This window comes from Neomonachus schauinslandi, chromosome 2 (assembly GCF_002201575.2).
Source record: "Neomonachus schauinslandi chromosome 2, ASM220157v2, whole genome shotgun sequence".
NCBI lineage: Eukaryota > Metazoa > Chordata > Mammalia > Carnivora > Phocidae > Neomonachus > Neomonachus schauinslandi.
The window spans coordinates 168,839,203-168,860,953 of record NC_058404.1 but is presented as its reverse complement, the minus strand read 5'-3'; the positions used below and the strand labels follow the sequence as shown (position 1 = coordinate 168,860,953).

Here is a 21,751-nt window from a genome sequence, read left to right as displayed (position 1 = left end):
CACACACACACACACACACACACACACACACACACACACACACACACCCACACACACACACACACACACACACACACACACACACACACACACACACACACACACACACACACACACACACACCCCACCCCACCCCTCAGACAACGGGAGGAAGGATCTGCAGGCGGCTTGCAAGGAAAACGGCACGGTACCTGGGATGCTCTCTAATTTCCGTCTGAGCTCTTCATTTTCTTGTTGCAGTGAAATAACCTCCTGCTCCAGCTCTTGGCATCTCGGACAGTAGCCTTCCTCTTCCTCCTCTTCCTCCTCCTCTGGCAGAGTAGAAGAGGATGGGTGACCATGGGATTCAGAGGTCGCCGGGGAGGTCCAGCCACCTAGCGTATGCACGGGGGAGGTTGACAGAGGATCCACGTCGGCCAGGTGGCCGTACTCACTGACCGATGAGGTGTTTGGAGTCGGGAAGCTCCCCGAGAGCAGGTAATTTTGTAGGGAATCAGTGAAAACCCTCAAAAAGGCAGAAGTCTGTTGTTTCCTTTGCATATATTGCATGTCTACGTCTATGGTATCTGAGGTCTGACTGTGGACCCCTTTCCCGATGGGACACTGCTCCTGTCTTTCAGTATAACTCGAGCCTTCCTGCTTTACGCAAGAAATCATGGATTGGGAATGGTTGGAGTCCAGAAGCTTTCCTCCACAATTTAAGAGACTAAGAACTCGACTGCATTGCTGGGCAAAGGCATCCAAGATCATTCGACTTTCTGAAACACACGAAAAGACACATCAGAGACGGATAGCCAAAGACAAGGGGTAAGTGCAGTCCTCAATGCTGAGCTTAACTTCAAAAATGTTAAAAATATGTGTTTCTACTCTCTGTCCCAAACTAAGGTGACGAGGTAGGATGCATTAGCTTCCTGTCATTCTGCAACCAGAGGGGTGCCTGAGGAGTTACCCCACCCCCTCACTCTGGGAAATGGCTGGACTGTGACTTTGGGCACCATACAGAGCTCTCCCTTGCTGTGGCATTAACTGGCCTGCACAGGTCTGAACTCACACCTTTGGCTTCATTAATATCCTTACTCTAATGAATCGAGCCAGCCACGGCAGACTCAATTCCTCATTGATGGGAGGGCTTACAGCAATCATTACTTCTATTTCTGGAGTGCCCTCATGCCCTTGCTATTAATCAGCTGATACAATCCCTGCCGAGAGTACGTTGCTCCCAGATGCAAACTGGAGAAAGATAAGTCCTTTTGAAGAGCTCACTAGACATCTAAGGTAAAACAAAGAGTGGCCTATAAGGCAAATGATGACGAGCCTGAAAGCAAAACGGTGTTATCCCACATCTGTGTTCACTATGCTTTCTTTTCATTTATCTGTGAACCTGGATTTCTTGTCAAGGCCAATGTTTAGGCCAATCTGTATTAAGTATCATATGAAAAGCAGCAGTGCCTCTTCTTAGAGCCTCTTCCATTTGACTGCCACATCTCTTAAAATGGCATGTGTCGAGAGTGATAGTTAGTTCACAGAAACATATTCGAAAGCATATTAATCGTCAATCAATGAAAAATAAAAACCAAGTGGAAAGCAATCAGTTTAGAAAAACAAGCAAAAACCCTTCAAATTGTGAAAACATATTTTCATGTTGTCAAAGGGTCTTGAACATTCACCCTAAATGCAAATGTCACCAGGTACATTTTCTTCTTTCCTGACCACCACCCAGAACAGACTATTTATAAATACAGATGGATACTTTATAAGGCTTACATAGAAGTGGTGGATGCCTCTCATTTCCTCTCCTCCCTACCCAGAATAATGGCCACAAACAAAATACTGTAGATTTTAGATGCCAGTAACTATTTATGATAGAAATTTATCTAGCTACTTGCTGTCTCTGAACATGTTGATCAGCTGTATTTTTTTGGGGGGGGGTGATAAACTTTCAAGATGAAAAATAGTGAGATGCTTGAGGGCTTCTATGGGGACAACAAAATATTTACTGAATATATGCAGGGCCTCTTGTAAATAAATAGATCTTAGTTTATAGCATTTCACATTTCCTTGGCTGGGGTGGCAAGAGCACTCTGGGCAGGCTGCGAGTCCACAGGACTATTTTCTTCCTGGCATAGTGCTTTCCCGCTCTTAGGAACAATATAACTCTTAGACACAGGCAGGAGGGCCCCTGCCCTAACCATCCTCCTCCATCCCACCCTCTCCCCATGGTGAGGTACCCAAGATCCAGGAATTCCTTACTCAAACTGCTTCGAGGGCCTGTGTTGGACTCTTCCCTGAGCCATTCTCCCAAAGACAGACCATGGTGCCAGAGCCTGGAAGTTTGGACTGGGGCATCCATTCCTGTGTATGTGAGGTTCCTCCTAGTGGAAGATGAAGCTGGGGGTGGGGAGAGAAGGCCATGGGCTGGCTGAAAACTCCAAAATCAAATCTGGTCATTAAGAAGGTGTATTTATCAGGGTAGGTTGATGGGAACATACTTTATTTAACAATTTGTTAATTATTTAGATATATGGTATGAAGGTCTGCATTTGTACTCTTGTCCTAAATCCCACAAGTATTAGGCACAGGCCTGTTTTTTATACAATGCTTTTTTTTTTTTTTTTTTAAAGATTTTATTTATTATTTGACAGAGAGAGAGGGAACACAAGCAGGGTGAGTAGGAGAGGGAGAAGCAGGCTTCCCCGCGGTGCAGGGAGCCCGATGTGGGGCTCGATCCCAGGACCCTGGGATCACAACCTGAGCTGAAGGCAGACGCTTAACAACTGAGCCACCCAGGCGCCCCTTATACAATGCCTTTTGAGTCCTGAAGAAAGAACCCGATGTCAAGTACAGTTTCAGGCTAGAATTGGTTGATGGGCTGAGAACTTTGTTGAAGCAGCAGCCAGGATAAAGTCCACTCGCTAATTGGGAGAAAAAGGGATGTGGATACGGGAAGTATCTTTTTACACCAAAACACTGGAATTGATGCCTCTATCCCCTGCCAGGTGGAAGGGAAGAACTGGGCCCACGATTTAAACGAAAAAGTAATGGGGAAAGACCTCAGATATTTGGTATTATTTCTTTATGCTGACCCAAACCAAATAAACAAAGTAAACAGTTAACCGTACAAGTGGGAAGACTTATGATGTCGCATTGTCATTTTCACTTCCAGGTTTTTGTTCTTTTATTAGTAAAATCAAAGGATGATATTGATTGGGAATTTTCAATTCTAGCACACTAGCAGTTTTCATTCATTTTAATCCTATAATCCCATTCTAGACCTGAAGTTGTATTTACTGTTTGCATTTTAATCAGCACAGTCCCAACTGATTTACATCCTATACACCTTTAACATAACCTTGATGAAAGGAACAAAATATGAAAAGAAAGGCTAAAATAGAAGTGTCTATAAGGAATTACTCGAATATATTTGTTCAATGTCCTAAAGCACACTCAGTAGCTTTCATCATATTGATAAATCACATTAGAGTATAGATTTTAAGGGAAAAAAACCTGACTTAGGGACAAGCATGATTTGTTTTCTCAATTGAAGGATAAACTCGTAATATGCTGGAAAAAATCATTATGTAATACACTACATTATGAAGATAATGTATTAAAGTGCTCTCAGAATATCAGAGAATAGCTACAACCCTAAAACAGTTCTTGCCTTCAGTTTTTAAAAATGCTTCATTCTGAATTTGTTCTAAGAACTGAGATGCAAAAATAGCAACCATAAGCCTTAAAGTTGAATTTCTCCTCTTTTCGGTACCTTAAAACATTTAAATAGTGTTTTAACATCAATACATGGAAGAATACGAAGAAAAATATTACTATTACACTTGGCAGAAAACAGCACATCTTTCTACTTACTACATATTGCAGCCAGCAATACTTCAGCTTTCCAGACAGAATATAATTAGAAATGCAAGTACTGTGCAATGCCCATTATCGCTAAGAAATGGAGAAAAGTTCTGTTTTCATATGAACACAAATGAATGGTCACTGACCCATGATTCTTAATTGAGCAAAGTGTGAACATGTATTTTGAATTTTTTTTTAAAGATTTTATTTATTTATTTGAGAGAGAATGAGATAGAGAGGATGAGAGGGTCAGAGGGAGAAGCAGACTCCCCGCTGAGCAGGGAGCCCAACGCGGGACTCGATCCAGGGACTCCAGGTTCATGACCTGAGCCGAAGGCAGTCGCTTAACCAACTGAGCCACCCAGGCGCCCCTGTATTTTGAATTTTTTTAACTGTTTATTTTTCCCCCCTAGTTACAGAATGCTCCACTCAAGTGATGGCAGGGAAGTACAAAGTCAACAGTTTACAAAGGGGCTTTAAAACTACCTACTTTATTCCTAACTTTTCTGAAAGTAAACACTGCAAAATGTTAATTAATCACAATCACGAAGCACTGTAAAGTGACCACCTGTAATTTATTTTGCTCTACTGTGCAATCTGTTGGGATGATACCATGTTGCAAACTGTGCCTAGTCTGATTCCAAAATCTGAACCCGTGATTATTTTTTTAATTAAAAAATTCATTTCTAGAAAATCTTCTGAATTTAAGTGGCTTAAAAAATTCATTTCTAGAAATTCTTCTGAATTTAAGTGGTTTAATCCATCCTAAATCTGGTAAGTGAATAAGAAGAGGGATGGGAACTCGGCAATCAAACACAGACACCTTACTTTAAAGGCTTTCTTTGTAAGTAAAGCCTTGAATGGAATTTGCCCATCACAGCATATACCCAAGAGTATTTGTTACTATGAGGGAGATCACAGTCGTTGAGATTAGTGGTAACCTTTTGATTTTAGCCCAGCGAAGGGTGAAATATATTAATATTAAAAATGCAGAAGCAGAAAATAATTTTTTGTGATCTGCTATCATGTATCCATACGTTATATCTACCAAAAGGATTTTCAGCTTGTCCAAAATAGATAATTTCCCTAAAACATTAATATAACTTCTTAAGAGAGGACTTCATGACATAGAAAATAGAAGTTAGAAAATGAAAGCATCTTTGGGAGCATCACCCTTGTCTTAAATCAATGAACTATGTCTTTTAAAAAAAATGCCATCCAATTTTTTTTCATAATGGCAAACATCAACACAGCAAAACAGGATGCAATTTTTCTAAATAAATAAATCAATGATGTGTCAAAAATTAACAGATGAGTTAATATACTCGGTGCTATCAAAACCAGATGGTGCTTCCTAATATTCATCCTGCTCAGTCAATCCCTGAATATTTTCTGGACCATCGGTATATAAAATAGGATGCTGCTATTTGTGATGGCAAACAAAAGCAATCATGCCTGCCAAGCACATACTATAACAGGCAGCATTTCAGCTCTGCTAGACAGAAAGTAATTAGAATGCTTTTAATGTCCAAAAGAATGATGCTGATAGGCTGCCACAGATGTGTAGATTTATGAATATTTATATGGTGGTTTATAGCTGACACTTTTATCAGTTGAAGAAGATAAAATATCTGCCTGACTCAAAAGCTTGACAGTCAGGTTAATAAAATCTCATTAAAGAGAATGACCTATGCAATTATATAGGATTTATTGTAATTCATTTTTGATTGTACTCTGCTTAAAGATGCAATTTCCCATTTCCTGATGCCAAATTTAGGCTGCATATCAAGATCTACGTGGGTTTTAACTCTAAGCCTCCCAGAGAGGAAAAATATGCTTTTAAAACCATGGTATATTACCCCTTTTAAGGAAAATTATACTCTTCATGAGATTTTATAGGAATGCTGAAAAATCTATTTTTAATCACATATTTCTCCTCTCAATGGCTTATGGCTCTTAACGGCAAATAAGATTCACTTCAACCTTTTCATCTTTTCACTGCATTTACTCTGGATGCTCAGTTATAGCTCTTCTATCCTTGACTCGATTCATCACATGGATGTGTTGACTATTTTCCGTTTACTAGGTAGCTGGAGCGGCTGCAATAACACTTTTGTGAGGGTGCAACAAGCAACTGCCACCCCTCCCCAGCCCCCTCCCCAATATGCTGAAATGGTGTCTGTCTGGGCACACATGCTCATTGGTTCTAAGTGGAACCACTAGTTCCTCAAAGAGCCAATCAGCTCTTCAGGTGACTGTCCCTCTGATGGCCACTCACATCTCTGTGCCCGTTAAGACACGGCTTTGTCCATCAATGATTCATATTATGACCACAATTCATGATGTCTAGTACTATGGCCTTTTTTTTTTTTCTTTTCTTTTTTGCTGCCAGACCATTTTCCTCACTGCATGGAAGAAACCTACCATCCAATTCCTGTCTTTCCAACAAGCACATGGCATCCTGCCCTTGGTGCTATCAAGCTTACCTCTCTATGACCTTAAAGAAGAAAGAAAGAAAAGCAGCAGCCACAGTAGCCTTGAGAATAAAAGGAAATAAAAAATATAGGGAGTTTGAGGGGGCATCAAACAAAGCCCCCCTTCACTCTTTTAGATGCAGTGATGTTGTGATTTCCACCTGGGGACAGAGACGAAATTAACTAGGACGAAACACTGAAAGAGAACATTTACAACAAGGTGAAAAGGAAAACCACACAAACTCCTTGTGGACGAAAGACAGCAAGGACACCGTCAGAGTAGGAGGGAGCACAGAAAGGACAGCAAGTGGCTGGTGTAGAAAAAAGAAACAATGCAGGAAAAAGAGCAGGAAAAAGCAAGGTTAAAACTATGGATGAAAATGGAAAGGAGGGGGCAGATTTATAGTGTATAAAAGGAGGTAAAAGATTGAAAGACAGTCAACAAAGACTGAAAAGAGAAAGCAAGATGAGATTAAAGACTGAACAGGCAGATTAAAAGGGGGGGAACCCCCAGTGAACATGGTGGAACTAAGGTTATGCAAAGGGGTAGGCAAAACATAGAAAATGGGAAAAAGACCCAAAACTGGGGAGAAACAACATATAAAACAAATATAAAGCAGAACGAGGGAATAAACATGGGCATGAATTAGAAGAAAATAAGACTCCAAATCCAGAGAGAAAAGAACACAAACCTTACTAAGAAGGGGAGAACACAGAAGAAAAATAACGGACAAAATGGAAGTGGGTGAGTAGCCTAACAATGCATATAAAACACAACAGAATATCGGGTCAAGAGCAACTGAAAGAAAAAAAACCCCCACCAAAAAACCAAAACCAACAAACCACCCCACAAACAATAAGAACACCTACATAAGAACCCCACTCAAAGCCGTCAAACATCTCCAAATCAGCGAGAGATGTGACAGAACAAGTCTTCACTATTACCTGTAATTAGATTTTCTTTCTCAAAACCAATCCTTCGTGCGTCAAAATATTGACAAACAACGTAACAGCACAGGCATCTATAACTCATTTAGAGTCATATTTTCATTGGGACAAAAGCCTTGGATCCACGGATACGCAGAATTGGGGGGAGGGGGGCTCTAAAATGCCACGAAAGGCCTGAGCAGGAACTTTTAGTTCTCAGGAGCGAGATAAACGCGGCTCTGCGCCCTGAGGGAGCGCAGAGTGCCCTCGGGCGCAGGCCCCAGGCTGTGGCCTTTCTACCAGCCCACTCCCCGAAGCCTAACCCGAACGAGAGCTGGCTTTTCCCAGGGGGCCTCCTGCAGGCTCCCAGGGGAGAGGAGCCTAGTTCCCTGGGGTGGGCGCTCCCCACCAGGCCTTTCCTCAGGGCTGGGGCTCAGATGCTCTCGAGACGCGGTGCAGCCCCATCCCTCCGCGCGGGGGGCGTGGGCGGCGGGCCCCGAGCGCCCGGGGGAGGGGGCGGGACGGCCCTCTCCCCAAAGTCCGCCGCAGGGCCGAGCGCCAGGTCCACCCGCCGGGCTGGTGCAGAGGACCCCGCTCTCTTACACCCACAGGCCGGGACTCTGGGGTCGGTGGGGAAAGAGGGCCAGAGAGAGCAGAGACAGCGGGCGCACGAGAAACACGAGCGCACAGAAAAAGAAGAGCGAGCCCAAGAGCCAGCCGAGTGGACCGCGACAGAGTAAGAACGCCTCAAAGAGGTGGTGAAAAAGAGGACCGGAAGATAAGGAGGAAGAGAGAGAAGGAAAAACAAGCGGAGAAGAAAGAGAGATAAAGGAAGAAGTGGAAGGAAAAAGTGCAGCAGCCCAGAGTAGAGGGAGGGCGTCCCCGAGCGCCGCCAGAGCAGCGCCAGCCTCTCCCCGAGCGGCCGCGGCCGCCACCCTGGGGTGTCCCGCGCGCGACCTCGGCGCCGAGGCTGCCTCCCCGACCCCCCGCCCGAAGGACCCCGGCCGCCGACCGCCGCCGCCCCGCTTCCTGGGCGCCGAGCCGATTCTGAGCGCGGAGCCACCTGTTATGAGGCGCGCTCGCCGTCGGAAGCTCCGCACGCGGCGGCGGCGGCGGCGGGGAATCCTCTAGAAGTTGCTGCCCGTGCGTGGAGGCCTCAGGGTTGCGCTCCGACGCCCCGACTCTCTCTCAGCCCGGACCGCGCCCGCCCCTCTCCCCCCGCGCCCCTCCCGCCAGGCCCGGGGCGCGAAAGGGCGTCCGCCATGCCCAGCTTCTGGTTCCCGGGGCCCCCACCCCTCCCCGCGGCCGGGCGGGAAGGAAAGTTACGCCCAGGAGTTGGTACCTGCACTGAGCTCCAGGCTGGCGCCGTCGCTGCCTGCGCTGCTGCTGCCCGTTGCGGCCGCCGGGCCCGGGCCATACCTGACGACGGCGGCGAAGGACGAGGATGAAGAGGCGGCGGGGGACGCCGGCGGCGGCGCCGGAGTCCTCAGGTGGCCCTGGGACGCGGCGGGCGTGCACGATGGAGACGACGATGAGGCGGCGGCGGCGGCCCGGCCGGGCCCGGGGGGGTAGGAGCTCTGCGTCTGGAACTGCTGCTGCGGCGGCGGCGGCTCGCTGCTGCTGATGGAGACCGCGGCGTGCGGCGCGAAGGGCGGCGGGGGCGGCGGCGGCGGCGGCCGGACGTGCGGCAGCTCCACCAGGGTGGGTCTGTCGTAGCGCTTGGCCAGCGCCGGTCTCTTGCTGGGGAACGTCTTGAGGACGCTGTAGGGGCTGCGCTGCTTGTAGATTTTGGGGACGCTGGGCCCCTCCTCCGCCGGCTGCATCTCCTCCTCCATCCTGCGCCTCGGGGCTGGTCCCCGATCGCACGCCCCCTCCCCGCCGGGCGCCGGGCTCCGAGGGTGCCTCCGCCTCCCGCCCGCCGGCTCTGCCCGAGTGCGCGCGTGTGGGAGGGTGTGTGCCTGTGCCTGGGCCGCCGCCGCCGCCGCCGCCACTGCCGCCTGTCGCTGAGGCTGGCATCGCTGAGCCCCCGCGTGGGGGGGGCTGCCGCCCGAGCGCTGATTGACAGGCCGCCTCGCCAATGCCTGGAGGGAGAAAGGAGGTAAAGAGCAAGTGTTTAGGGTAATATCTGCTAATGATAATGGGGGCGGGGGCGGGGCCTGGCGTCGCCGCCGCCGCCCGTGGGGTCCGCGCGCCGGGTGTGCGCCTCCGACGGGGGGAGGGAAGGGAAAAGCCGGATCCCGAGAGCGCGCGGGTAAACAGGGCGAGGTCCCGGCCAGCGCGAGACTTTGGAGCCCCAGGTGCGGACTTCAAGCTTTTGCCGTTGCGGGCGGGGTTCAGCTTCGGAAATGAGCTCCTGGCGCCCCCTACGTGACCCCAAACTCTCGGGGTTGCACAGAGGGGCTGGTAGTAGTTGGGGCGGGGCGTGTGTGCCTTGGGAAGGTATTGCAGCCAGTTCTGCCCCTCGGGAATTGCTCCCCCAACCTTTGGAAAAGAACACCTTGAAGGTCTTGACCTAGGGTCGCTGCGCGTTGTTTGCGCGTCTGGGGGTCCGCCCACACCCAGCATGTGACCTTTGAGCTCTTGCAGATCCCACGAGCATACCGGCTCTCGGACTTTAACATTATTTTATTAATTTCCCGTAGGGGCCCCGAGAATGTAGCAGAATCATTTACCCCATTCTACAGATGAGTAAACAGAGGCTCCGCGAGGTAATTGCCCAAAGCCAGACACTCCGGAGTGTGTGGCTGAGTGCAGACATGCATCCAGATCATTTGAATTCATATCCTCACTTCTCATAGCACGTAGACTCTGTGCAATTGAGGGGAAAATCTGACCTGATACCTCCCTTTGGGATGCTGATTAAATACTTTCAACAGTGTCATTTGATATATAGGTAAATGTGAGAACCAAGGTGGCCCGATTGCTCATACCCTGTATTGCCCAGCGAGCTTCTCACTGCATCTGGGGCCACCAGGACAGTGTTACTGGAGGACACAAAATTCCAGTAATTGTCTGAATGAGAGAAGAGCTTCTGTGGTTTGGAGGAGGATCCCCATGGAGTAGAGATGTCTTCAAATCAACAGGAGTGCCCTGGCTTCTCCCAGAGGCTCCTTGGAGTAAATCATCCCTCTCCTAGGCTAGCGCCAATGCCAGCATACTCCCCCCTCCCAGGATTGGTTTCCAGCCTGTCCGTCTTCATTCCTCAGGTTAGGAATCTGGGTGCATCTCCTCCTTAATGTATGAGACTCCTCTCACCACTCTGAAGTTACTTTCCTTTTCGGAGTTTTCCTTTCAGTCTTGGGAAAGTGACCCATTTTCTTCTGGGGGTTCAGATCCTTCGCCTCTTATTTCCCATATCTCCCTTACCTTGGAATCCTCTCTCTGCTGGTTGAGCTTCTGTGTTCTTCCACCCAGGATAGTCTCTCTCTCTCCTGCAGCTTCCTCAGGTCATGCTGTGGATACCCCCCTTCCATTTATTAGAGATGAAATAAATAATGCCATAAATAAAAGTATTTGGGAGTCCAGGAACTGTCAGAGCTGATTAGGGCATAGAGGACATTTTCTTTCTCATTATGCAAAAGCATTTCATGGGGAAATAAAGGAGGTTTCATTGTAACTCATGCATGTCATATTTCAAGGCATTCAAGATATTAATCATATTTAACATTATTTGCAACGTTTCTCCCTGGCTTCTGAAAACTGCTAAATGAGGACACGTGGATCACTAGGAAAAAGGGAGACAAGCATGAGAGGGACAGTTAAGAAATAATGAAATGCTGGTAAAAGGGAGAGGGATTGAGATGCCAGAGAGATGTTTCTTAGGCACATAAGTGAGAAATGGGGGAGCTTCTTCTGAGACGTGAGACAGCTGAAATTGAATGATATAGTGGAGGAAATAAATGATAACAAACCTCCCCACACTTTTCTTTCTATAAAGCAGTTCTGAATTTTGCATTGAAATGTTTCCCTCCCACTTTACTCCCAAATAATTTGCCAGTAAGTCCTGGCGTATGAAAAGAAATTGGGGTGGTGGCAGTGTTTGTGTGGGGTGGCTTAGAGGGGAGAAATTCTTGAGTCCTTCTACTGAAGAAGTAATTTCCTATACCTGAGAGCTTTCTCTTTTTGGTCATGTATTTTTAGTTTGTATCATCCTCACCACTTAAACACCTTAAGAGACTGGGAACAGTACTTCTGTTGTTATATTTTACCAACTAAAAGGATCTGTCATCCTATACATCAGAAAGTAGTCATTTCTATAAAACTGAATGTTAAAACTAGTGGTTTAGCTTTAAAAGAAAAGGTGGGGGGAGGGCTCCTAGTAGAAAAAATATTAGAAATTTAGAAACAATCAACTTACAGATCCTCATGCTAACGGTCACCTACGTCTGGGCCCATAGAAAAATGAAGTGCTTAGTAATCACTCTTGAGAAAATAAAATGGGCATTTATTCCAAGTGTGGAGTTGGACTCAATTTTAAACTTGTAACTGACCACTAATCCCTGCCTGGGATTGTACTTAGCTGAGTATTGTACATAAATGTAATGTATAGAAGTGTTTATAAAATCACTGGTAGCACTTTGTAAGCATCTTTCTCTAAGTTATAGTCTAAATTATCAGGTGGTGACTTTGCTCATGTCTTCTCTTTAGGGTCTCATGGGGGCTGTTAGGATGGTAATTACACCCATGCTTTAAATCTCCTTAGATATTTACTCTTATCTCAAAAAAAAAAAAAAGGTAGCGAGCTTTTTAAAACCAAGTGGCTATTTATGGACAGGGTGATTTTTGATTGGCAGCATGTCAATTCCTTGAGCCATCCAGAATATAGCTTTTAAATAATAAGTCAGCCATGGGAAATGCTTTTTATTGCACCAATTTCAATGATATTTAATGAGCTTCTGATTGACTGTTTGATCTCCCAATGTTTTGTGCTACTTTTAATTCATTTCGTATAATAGAAAAAAAAGTAATTGGAATAAAATTTTGTGACAAGATAACGACCTTCCACTTTGAAATTAAATGTCTGATTAGCTTCAACATTTTAATGCTGAGATGATATTGCAGCAGGAACAGGAGTGTGCGTACCATCATTTGGTGGGAAAGAGCTGAGGAATACTCCTTTGCTTTTCCCACTGCATGGCAGAGAGGGTGGAGTGGGCACAGAATCATAGACTCGTAGTACTAGAAGAGACCTTCATGGTCTTTTATTCTTGTGACTGATCCTATGCCTATAGCTTTTCTATGACATTGCTAAGTGGTTGTACAAACCATGCCTAAATACTTCCTGTCCTGGGGACCTCACTACTTCCGGAAGCATCATTCACCCAAGGATTTGTTGGTTGGTTGGTTAGTTTTTTTTAAGTCAGCTTTATGCCCAATGTGGGGCTTGAACTCATGACCCCAAGATGGCATGCTCTACCAACTGAGCCGGCCAGATACCGCTCTCCCAAGGATTTATTCACCAAATATTTATTGAGTGCCTACTATGTTCTAGGCACTTTTCTAAGCATTGGAGGATATAATGGAAGCAGATGCCAAGATCCTACTATTATAGAATTGGTGTGGACAGGTAATAAATAAGCTGGAAACTAACCAAACAATATATTACATTTGCATAATATAATAAGTAAATATATTACTTATATAGTTAATATTATACTAATGCAGTAAATATAATATATAAAACATATCTAATACATAATACTATTATTGATCATATTTCCGATAGAAATAACTATGATGGAAAAAATAGGATGGGGATGTTACTTTTGATAAATGGTTTGAGATGACCTCTCTGAGGTGGACCAGTTGAGCTGGGAGTTTACTGGTGAAAAAGAGCAAGCCATCCGTGAGAAGATCACTCAAGGCTGAGGGACAACAAGTGCAGGAGCCAGCAGGTGGGAACACGTTGGATGTTCTCAGGGAGCTGAAGCAAGGGCAAGAAGTCGGAGTGTCCGGGCAAGGGGCAGAGTGAGGAGATGAGGCCCTGGGGCAGGCTGGGCCCAGCATGTGCTGTTATGTATACCTTGGGAAATGTCTGGCATTCATTTGAAATGCCATAGGAAGCTTGGAGGTGGTGAAGCTAGGGAGTGACGCGACTTGATTGACGCTCTTAAAAGATAATTTTCAGAAAAGGTAAAATTATGACTCTCATATGTACACACAAAAAATGAACAGATGTTAATGACTTTATTTAACATGTTCGACGCCCTCATAGTATTCAAAGGAAAAGTCAAAAACGCACAAATTGAAATGGAATCGAGGAATGTTGAAAGTGCAAATGGTTTTTCTATGCACAAACTGGTTTTTTCCATGAGGAGGTACAGGTGAGGGGGGAAGGGAGCCTTTACCGGACAGGACAGTTTGCATGTCTGTCAGTTATCTACACTTTCAAAGTTGTAAAAATCGTTTGAAGACAATGAAAGAATAGAATCCGATAACTTGGAAGGGTGTGCTATATTGAGACAATGCATAATTTTCCACCAAAAGACAATTTTTTTTCTACAATACTTTTTAAAGAAAAAGCTTTGTTTTCTAGTAATTGCAGATTTGCAGGACATTGCAAAGATTGTACAGAAAGGTCCTGGGTAGCCTTCATTCATTTCTTCCAATGGGTACATTTTATGTAACTGTAGTTACAGAAGTGGGATCATGCAATATGTGATTTTTTGAGATTTTCCACTTAGTTTAGTGCCCTTGAGCTCTCTCCATGTTGTGTATATCAATAGTTTGTTCCTTTTTATTGCTGAGCTGTATTTCATACTACGGATATCCCACAGTTTGTTTAACCATTCACCGATGGTAGGACATTGTGCTTGTTTTTAGTTTGGGACTATTACAAACAGGGCTGCTCTGAAAAGTCATGTACAGGTGTTTGTGTGGATGTAAATTTTATTTTGGGGGGAGTAAATGTCCAGGAGTGGATTGCTGGGTCACTATATGATGTTTTAAAAGATTTATTCTGCATTGTGGACAATGGACTATAGAGAATCAGATTGGCAGCAGGAAGACAATCTATTTTCCAAACAGTGACTGAGTGACCCTTTTAAAATATAATCATGTCTCTCCACTGCCCTTTATTGTCTTTCTCCTCCATAGGGTAAAATCCAGAGTCTATGTAATTGCCTACTTAAGGCCCCTCATGATCTATAACCATCCCCTGCCTGTTGGACCTCATTCCTTCTACTCTCCCCCTCCCTCACTCTACTCCAGCCTCACTGGTCTTGAAGAGGCCCTAAGAGCCTGCCTCCAGATTCTTACTCTCCATCTTTCTTCTGCTTCACGTGTTCTTTCTCCGCATGTCTGCATCATTCCCTACCTTATCTCCTTCCAGTCTTAGCTCTGGCATCTCTTTTTCAGTGAGGTCCTCACTGATCACTCTATTTCTATCACCACCCAGGCCCCCTCCACGCTCCGCATCTCCTTTCCCACTAGTACCTAGCACCATCTGTCATGTCGTATATCATATTTATATGTTGTTTGTTTCCTGTGTCCTGAATAGGGACTCCTTTGCGGCGGGGGAGGGGATTTTTGTCCGTTCTGCTCCCTGCCGAGTCCTCAGCATCCAGAACTAGCACAGAATAGAGGCTTGATGAACATCTGCTTAGTGCACAGATGACTTTAGGAGGCTCTGGTAGTAGTTTAGATGGTAGCTGAGATGAGTGGGGCTGGTGCAGTGGCCCTGAGTTTGGAAGAAATTTAGACATGTGCAGAACATATTCAGGAAGGGGCCCATTCCGTTTTATACAGCTCTGAACGGCGGAAAGGTGTTCTTTACCTTGAGCCCAAATTTGCTTCTTCCAGCTGCTGGCCCTTGAGCTATTCAGAGGAAGTTTAATCCCCTCCCTTTCCTTCCTGTGACAGCTTCTAGGACCTTTTTAGAGTGGACACAGTGTTTTAAAGACTAGAAAAGAACAGTCGTCTTTGATTTAATTACTATTTTTCTCCCTAGTAGGATTCCATATATTTATTAGAACTCTTTCAGTAGCCAGTGACAGAAACGCAATGCAAATGGAGTAGGGATTAAGATGCTTTTGGCTCTCATGATCTTGAAGACTAGAGGAATATCCAGGACAGAGCAGGCATGGATGCTCCTATGGTGTTATTAGGAATCTACCTCTCTCCATTTCTCGCCTCTGATTTTCCTTGTGTTTTTTTGTTCTCTGGCAGGCTCTTCCTTCGTAGTGTTCACCTGGCCATCAGCACTTGTCACCTGTGTGGAAAGAGACCACCACTTTCCCATCGGCTCCAGCAAAAGTACCAGAATTGGCCATCATTGTCTAATTGGGTCAGGATAATGGGTTAGTTCATTTGTTCATTGACCCTTCCACTGTTACGAGCTGTTGGGCCTATTTCCCTTAAAGTGAAGGGAACTGAAGAACAAGGAATTGATGAAATTTCCCCAAAGTCACAAAGCAAATCACTGGAGGATTTAACTCAAGTCAAGGTTCTTCTGTTGAATCGAAGTAGCAAATATACCTTGTAAAGCTTAGTAAATTTGATCTTTTATTCTCCATTCTTCACTTTGGGCCAATTTCTAAAAGAATATTTCCCTCAAAGAACCGAAAGCACCCTGGACAGAAGTATGAGCTTGAGATATTTATGAGAATAAAGTTGGATATTAAAGACAGGAGGGAAAATGGTGGAAAGAAAAAAGTCATTAAGTGAAAGTTGAGGAGATGTGGTAACAAGCAAGTCAGATGGTGGGTTCAGTTTCTGAGAAGAGTCGGCAGGATCCTCCAGCAAGATGCATTCTACCCTCTCTTCATTTCTTTGTATGAGTATTGTACTGCAACAAGACAGGATGGGTTCATACTCTTACTCCAGAGTACCACAGGAGGACCAGCTTCCATGAAGAAGGTTCTGAAATGAGCCAGTGACATACAGTCTTAGACATGGGCAATTTGAGGTGTTCTGACATCACACATTAGACAATTTACTGGGATTTCTACAAGTTAATCCATGCCAAATGTCCGCAACCAAGAAAGCAGGTGGATTTGACTGATGTACTGGTTGTTTGGAGTATTCCATGGTTTGCTAACAAAGCTCCTGTAAGTACCCATTTCTGAAAAACAATAGAAATATGTTTTTGCTATAAAAATTATGATAATTTTCTAACTGACTTCTATAATATCCAGGCAGCTGGGCTTTTGGGATTTCTTTTCTAGGCTAGGAGAAAGGAAAGTTTGAGTTTTTGTTGCTCTTCTTTTGTCTTCAAAAGGCAGCTGGTAATAAACTTCATGTGTTGCCTAAAGATCAGCAATGACCCTTTAACCTACTCTTTTCAGGTTATTCAAGCTTCTGGTCTCTGCCCCCCGCCCCCCAGACAGCATCAAAGGTGAATGATTACAGAATCATAGACTTTTCTTTTCTGCAAGGGACGATGTTTGTTTCCTAGGGTTATCATAACCAAGTACCACCACCTGGGTGGCTTAAACCACAGGAAGTTATTGTCTCACAGTTCTGGAGGCAAGAAGTCCAAGAGCACGGTGTCAGCCAGATGAGTTCCTTCTGAGGGCTGGGAAGAAGAGTCTGTCCCACAACCCCCCCTTTGCTTCTGGTGGCTGGTTTGCTGGTAATCTCTGGTATTCCCTGGCTTGTAGAACCATCACCCCGCCTCTGCCTTCATGTGCACATGGCGTTCTCTATGTATGCCTATGTGTGCCAGGTCCGGTTTGTGGTCCTTTCTCACTACAGCCCTAGGAAACTAATACATATGCCACATAGGTGGGTTATATGATCATCTCTGTTAACCAAACTGACTTTTGTCAGAAGGGTCAAGTGTTTGATTTTTTTTTAACCTTTTTTTTAAAAAAAGATTTATTTATTTACTTTAGAGTGGGGGTGGGCAGCAGCAGAGGGAGAGAGAGTCTTAAACAGACTCCGCGCTGAGTGTGGAGCCTGACACAGGGCTCGGTCTCACCACCCTGAGATCAAGACCTGAGCTGAAACTGAGAGTCAGATGTGTAACCGAGGTGCGCCACCGAGGTGCCCCAAGTGTTTGATTTTTTTTTTAAACAAGTCTATTAGAACTTGAATGATTATATATATATATAGATAGATAGATAGATATAGACAGAAGACCAATGCACACAATAGATATGCACACTTGCACAAACAGTGGGTTCCCATGAGGCCACAGAACATAGGCCCAATGTGTAAGTAATGTTAAGAACATTTGCCTTTGATGGGGCACCTGGGTGGCTTGGTCGTTGTCTGCCTTTGGTTCAGGTCATGATCCCAGGGTCTTGGGATCAAGCCCTGCATCAGGCTCCCTGCTCAGCAGACAGTCTGCTTCTCCCTCTCCCTCTGCCTGCAGCTCCCCCTGCTTGTGTTCTGTCAAATAAATAAATAAAATAAAATCTTAAAAAAAAGAAAAAGAACAGGGCCTTGATCATTCCCATCCTATCCTTGGAGATGTCCACTGTGCTTTAAGCACAGCGCAGGAGATACCGAGGGAGAGTTACACAGGGCTAAAACATCCGTGCCTTTTCCAACTCCCCGGCATAGTCAGAGCACAAGTTATTCTAGTTGAATCAAACATAAAAATCATCAAAAACATGTATAAATATATTTTTAGTCAGCCAAATTTAATCTTGGCTGACTTAACCTTGGTTGGGAGAATTTTGAGAAAAATACTGATGCCCAGGCCCTTCCCCAGACCAATTAAAACAGAATCTCTGGGGCAAGACCTTGGCCTTGGTGTTTTAAAAATCTCTTCTTTAAAAGTCTCTTTATGAGCAAGCAGGGTATGTCGCCGTCTTCCCAAAGACAGACTAAGTTACTGCAGTTAGAGGGTAATCACATTGGCCTGAAGTCCGGGCTAAGTGGGGCGTGAAAAAGAAAGAAATGGATTAAAATCAGGAGATGATTCAAACTAGCAAGACGACAGGTTTATCGGGTATAACAGAAACTCAGTACTCTGTAAGAGAGGGAAATACATTCAGCTCAGGCAGGCACCTTCTGGGAGAGGTCAAGGCAGTGACTTAAACTTTTAGTCTTATATTATGACTCTTTTGGTTACAAGAGACAGAAATCCACTCAAACCAGATGAGCACAAAGGGGAAATTTATTGGCTCATTCAACTCAGAAGGATGCTAAGGTATCTCACAGGAAGGAAGAAAAGACTGTAGGAATTAGAGTCTTTGAGATTAGAAAAGGGCTCACTGATTCCAGAATTTTCTCTCTCTCCACCCTACTCATCTCTCCATGTTGCTGGAAAGATGGCATCCAGCACACACAAAGTGTCGTCTTCCCAGCTTGAAACCCACAACAGGAAAAACTGTCACATGCTATCCCTGGACTTGTCTTTTATTGCTTGGGAGAGAGAGTTCTGTTATATTCTGGGTCTGGATCACAGGGCCCCCCCGGAACCGCACATCAGGAAGTGCTTCCCTAAGGAAGGGATGCTGAGTAGACTAGAGCAACTGCTCTCTTGGAGAGCAAACTAATAGCCTTCTTTCAACCTTTGATAAAAACCATTTCTGTGGGATAAAAATGTTCCCCTAAATCAAGGAAAAAGCCTTCTTTGGAATTGTAAGGGAAAAACGAAATGACAAAGGAAGACAATCTCGAACGTCAAAAGTCAGTTTTATACTTTACTATCTTTTCTAGTTGGTGAAATTTAGGAGGATTGATCTGGACTTGTTTGTTCACGGACAGATACACCTGTGCAAACAATGAGTTGACTTGACTTGCAACACAGTCTTCTCTGTAAAGCAAGTAATGTATTTTCTGTAATATGCATGACAGCAGCTGTTACTTAGCTGTTACTTTCCCTTTAATGAAAGAGCTCAGTGGTTTTGTTCTGTATTTTTTTTTTCCTCCTCCAACTGGGATTCCAGGCTTCTCAAGAAAAAGGTCATTTACGAATCCAGAAGATAAGAGCAGATGCAGGGGTGTGACTCCTGCCTAGCAGACCACCCGTGTTGAACCTCTGGGGGCATTTGTTTTCAGTCCATTGACACGATCATAGGTGTTTGGGATTTCCAAGAACATAGATACGGTTTCAAGTGTAGATTTTTTTTTTTTTTTTAAATGGGGTCAAGTTGAAAGAGATCCAATTTTTTTTTCCCGAGGAACTTGTAAGCTGCTCCGTGTTCCAAGGGTCTCATTTTCACCAATAAAAGGGTAGCACGAGTGTTATTCTGAAAAAGAAGTCTGAGTGGCACAATGTAGAATTAGGATGTTGTAGGCTGCGCTAACTCCATTATCCGTGTGTCTTAGAAGCTGGAGAATGTAGAAGTTAGGAGCATGAACTCAGTTAGCCTTCAGTATCTTGGTTTCCCTGTTTATAAAATGGGGATAATAATAGTACCCACTTGGCAACATTGTTCAAGGAATAAATACATGGCACATAAATAGAATCTGGCATGGAGAAAACACTCAGTAAATCTTAGTTCTTATCATTGTCTTCATCATCATTAGATAAAATCAAATGAAATCCTTTGTGTAGATCTTAATCCCAGACAGCTGCCTGTGGGAGGGATCTTTGTGGCTTAGGCTAGTCTGCTGGCCTCACTCTAAAACTGTGTGGAGAGCCTAGACATTCAAACCAGCACCGCTGGACCCAAGTTTAGGTTCCACCACTTATTGGCTCTGAGAGGGTGGTCAAGTTGTGTGCCTCTGGGCAGATTAGGCACGCCTCTGAGTCCCATTTCCCTCAATTCTGAACCCTGGAAAACCACACTGAACTCCCTGGTCGGCTGGCTGGGCAGATGGAGGAGGCCATATTTCCCAGCAGCCCCAAGCCCGAGGCCCTGCATCAGTGGGCAGCCCCCAGCTCAGATGTACTCTAGCTCTCCTTTCCGTCCACTGGTAATGTTTCAGTAAATGGAAGACACCCTACAATGCACTGTGATTTGTTTTTAAGTCTCCCATTTGGTCCCTGTCTCGTCCTCAAATCTTTGTTATTCTGGATTTCAGGAAATAGTTCGGTTGCCAAAACTGGTTGAATGAGCTACTTTCAAAATTAGTCAAGTGATACAAAGTACTGTTTTCAGGGTGGTTCTAGCAATTCCCCATCACGGAACCACTGTGTAAGAGAGTGTTTTGACAAAAGGGTAGGATTTAGAAAATTCACATTATGAGAACTCAGGAAAATCCCTGTGTCCTATAAATCTCTTCCCTTCCTAAACCAGAGCATCAAGATAAATCAAGAGATGGACCATCATCAAGTCACTTTACATGGAGGTATCCAAAGATAGAAATTTTAAATTTATTATTCTTACTCACTTCAACAGTGAGGTCTCCTGTCTTGGGCTACTGGTTTAGTCCTATCTGGATGGCCTCAGGTTCTAACCTTAGCTATTTAATTTCAACTCAGTTCAGTAGCTCATGTTTATGGATAAATGAGCAAAACAGTAAAGATCAAAAGCAAAAAATAGAATTACTATGGAATTCAATATTTCAGAAGCCGGAGTCGGGTAAATGTTAGTGAAGTGTAGCATTCAGAACGAAAGGCCTTCACTTATGATAATGCGCCTAACAAGGAAATGAGATTGACACAGCAATTCTCTGTTTTTCTTGTCCCCTGAGGTTAGAGATTATGCAGTGCGTGTTTCTGTTTTTAGCTTCTTTGGTAATTCCTATGGTGAGAGACTACACTCTGCATATTTGTCAGGGTTGCACTCCTGTTAGGTGCTGGGTCTTTGAGGTAGTGCAGGAAACACTGTTCGCATCTGAGCCTTGAGCGTCCTGGCTCACCACCCCAGCTGCCCCATGATGCCGAGGACCCCCTTCCTGTGGCTGGTTTCTTGTTTCACGTTCAGTTGCTAGAGGATTCCATAGAGGAAACATAGTCTATCTTACCAACAGGTGTTGCTGTGAGAAATGTTGAAATGGGTGGCCAGTGACAAGATGTTTACGTCCTTTATTTGATGTCTCCTTGTAATCCTGAAGCCTTTTAACACCAATTGAAAGTAGACTAAGAACAAGAGACTATGGAAGATCAGCATGGATTTGAATGAAAAACAAACTAGTTATGTTTCTTTTATGTATGACCAAAACACATCATTCAGTGCTTCTTTGATAGCAGTTATTGTAACTGAATCCCAGGGTAGAAGTGTTACCAGTAAACCCAGCTCAGGCCCGCAGAAGAAGCAAAGGGCCTTGTTGACTGATGCAGGCATGAAGGTTATGGGGATAACAGGTTCACCAAAGCAACAAGGTTGTAGCGGCTGGAACCAAGGACTTGGTGCTGGCAGGACTCTTCCCTCCCCATCCCCTGCTCATCCCTGCATGTCTCAGTTTCTCTTTGTGAGTTGTCCTCATTTATCCCAACCGAAGATGCCCCATCTGCCCACCACCCTCAGCCTCAGTGTAGTACCCGGTGTAGTAGCGAAAAGAACTTCTTTGTTTCCGGTGCTTGTGTATAAATCCCAGGCTGGGACAGTGATCCACTCTGCTTTGGGATATATGCCCACCCCTTGGACCAATCAGTCTCTGTTGCCAAAGAACGGATATTACAATTGGTTGATCTGGGTCTGGCTGCTTACTAC

At 44.8% G+C, this 21,751-nt stretch overlaps 1 protein-coding gene across 1 annotated transcript in view; it reads right to left on the bottom strand.

The window, feature by feature from the left end:
• Positions 1-9,091, bottom strand: part of BEND4 (BEN domain containing 4) — a 29,047-nt gene extending 19,956 nt beyond the window's left edge. Inside the window, exons 1-2 of the mRNA XM_021701688.1 lie at positions 8,599-9,091; positions 192-758 (exon numbers count right to left, since the gene is read on the bottom strand). Of these exons, the coding sequence (XP_021557363.1) occupies positions 192-758; positions 8,599-9,091 (1,060 nt within the window). The remainder of the gene's footprint in view (positions 1-191; positions 759-8,598) is intronic.
• Between the last annotated feature and the right edge of the window lie 12,660 nt (positions 9,092-21,751).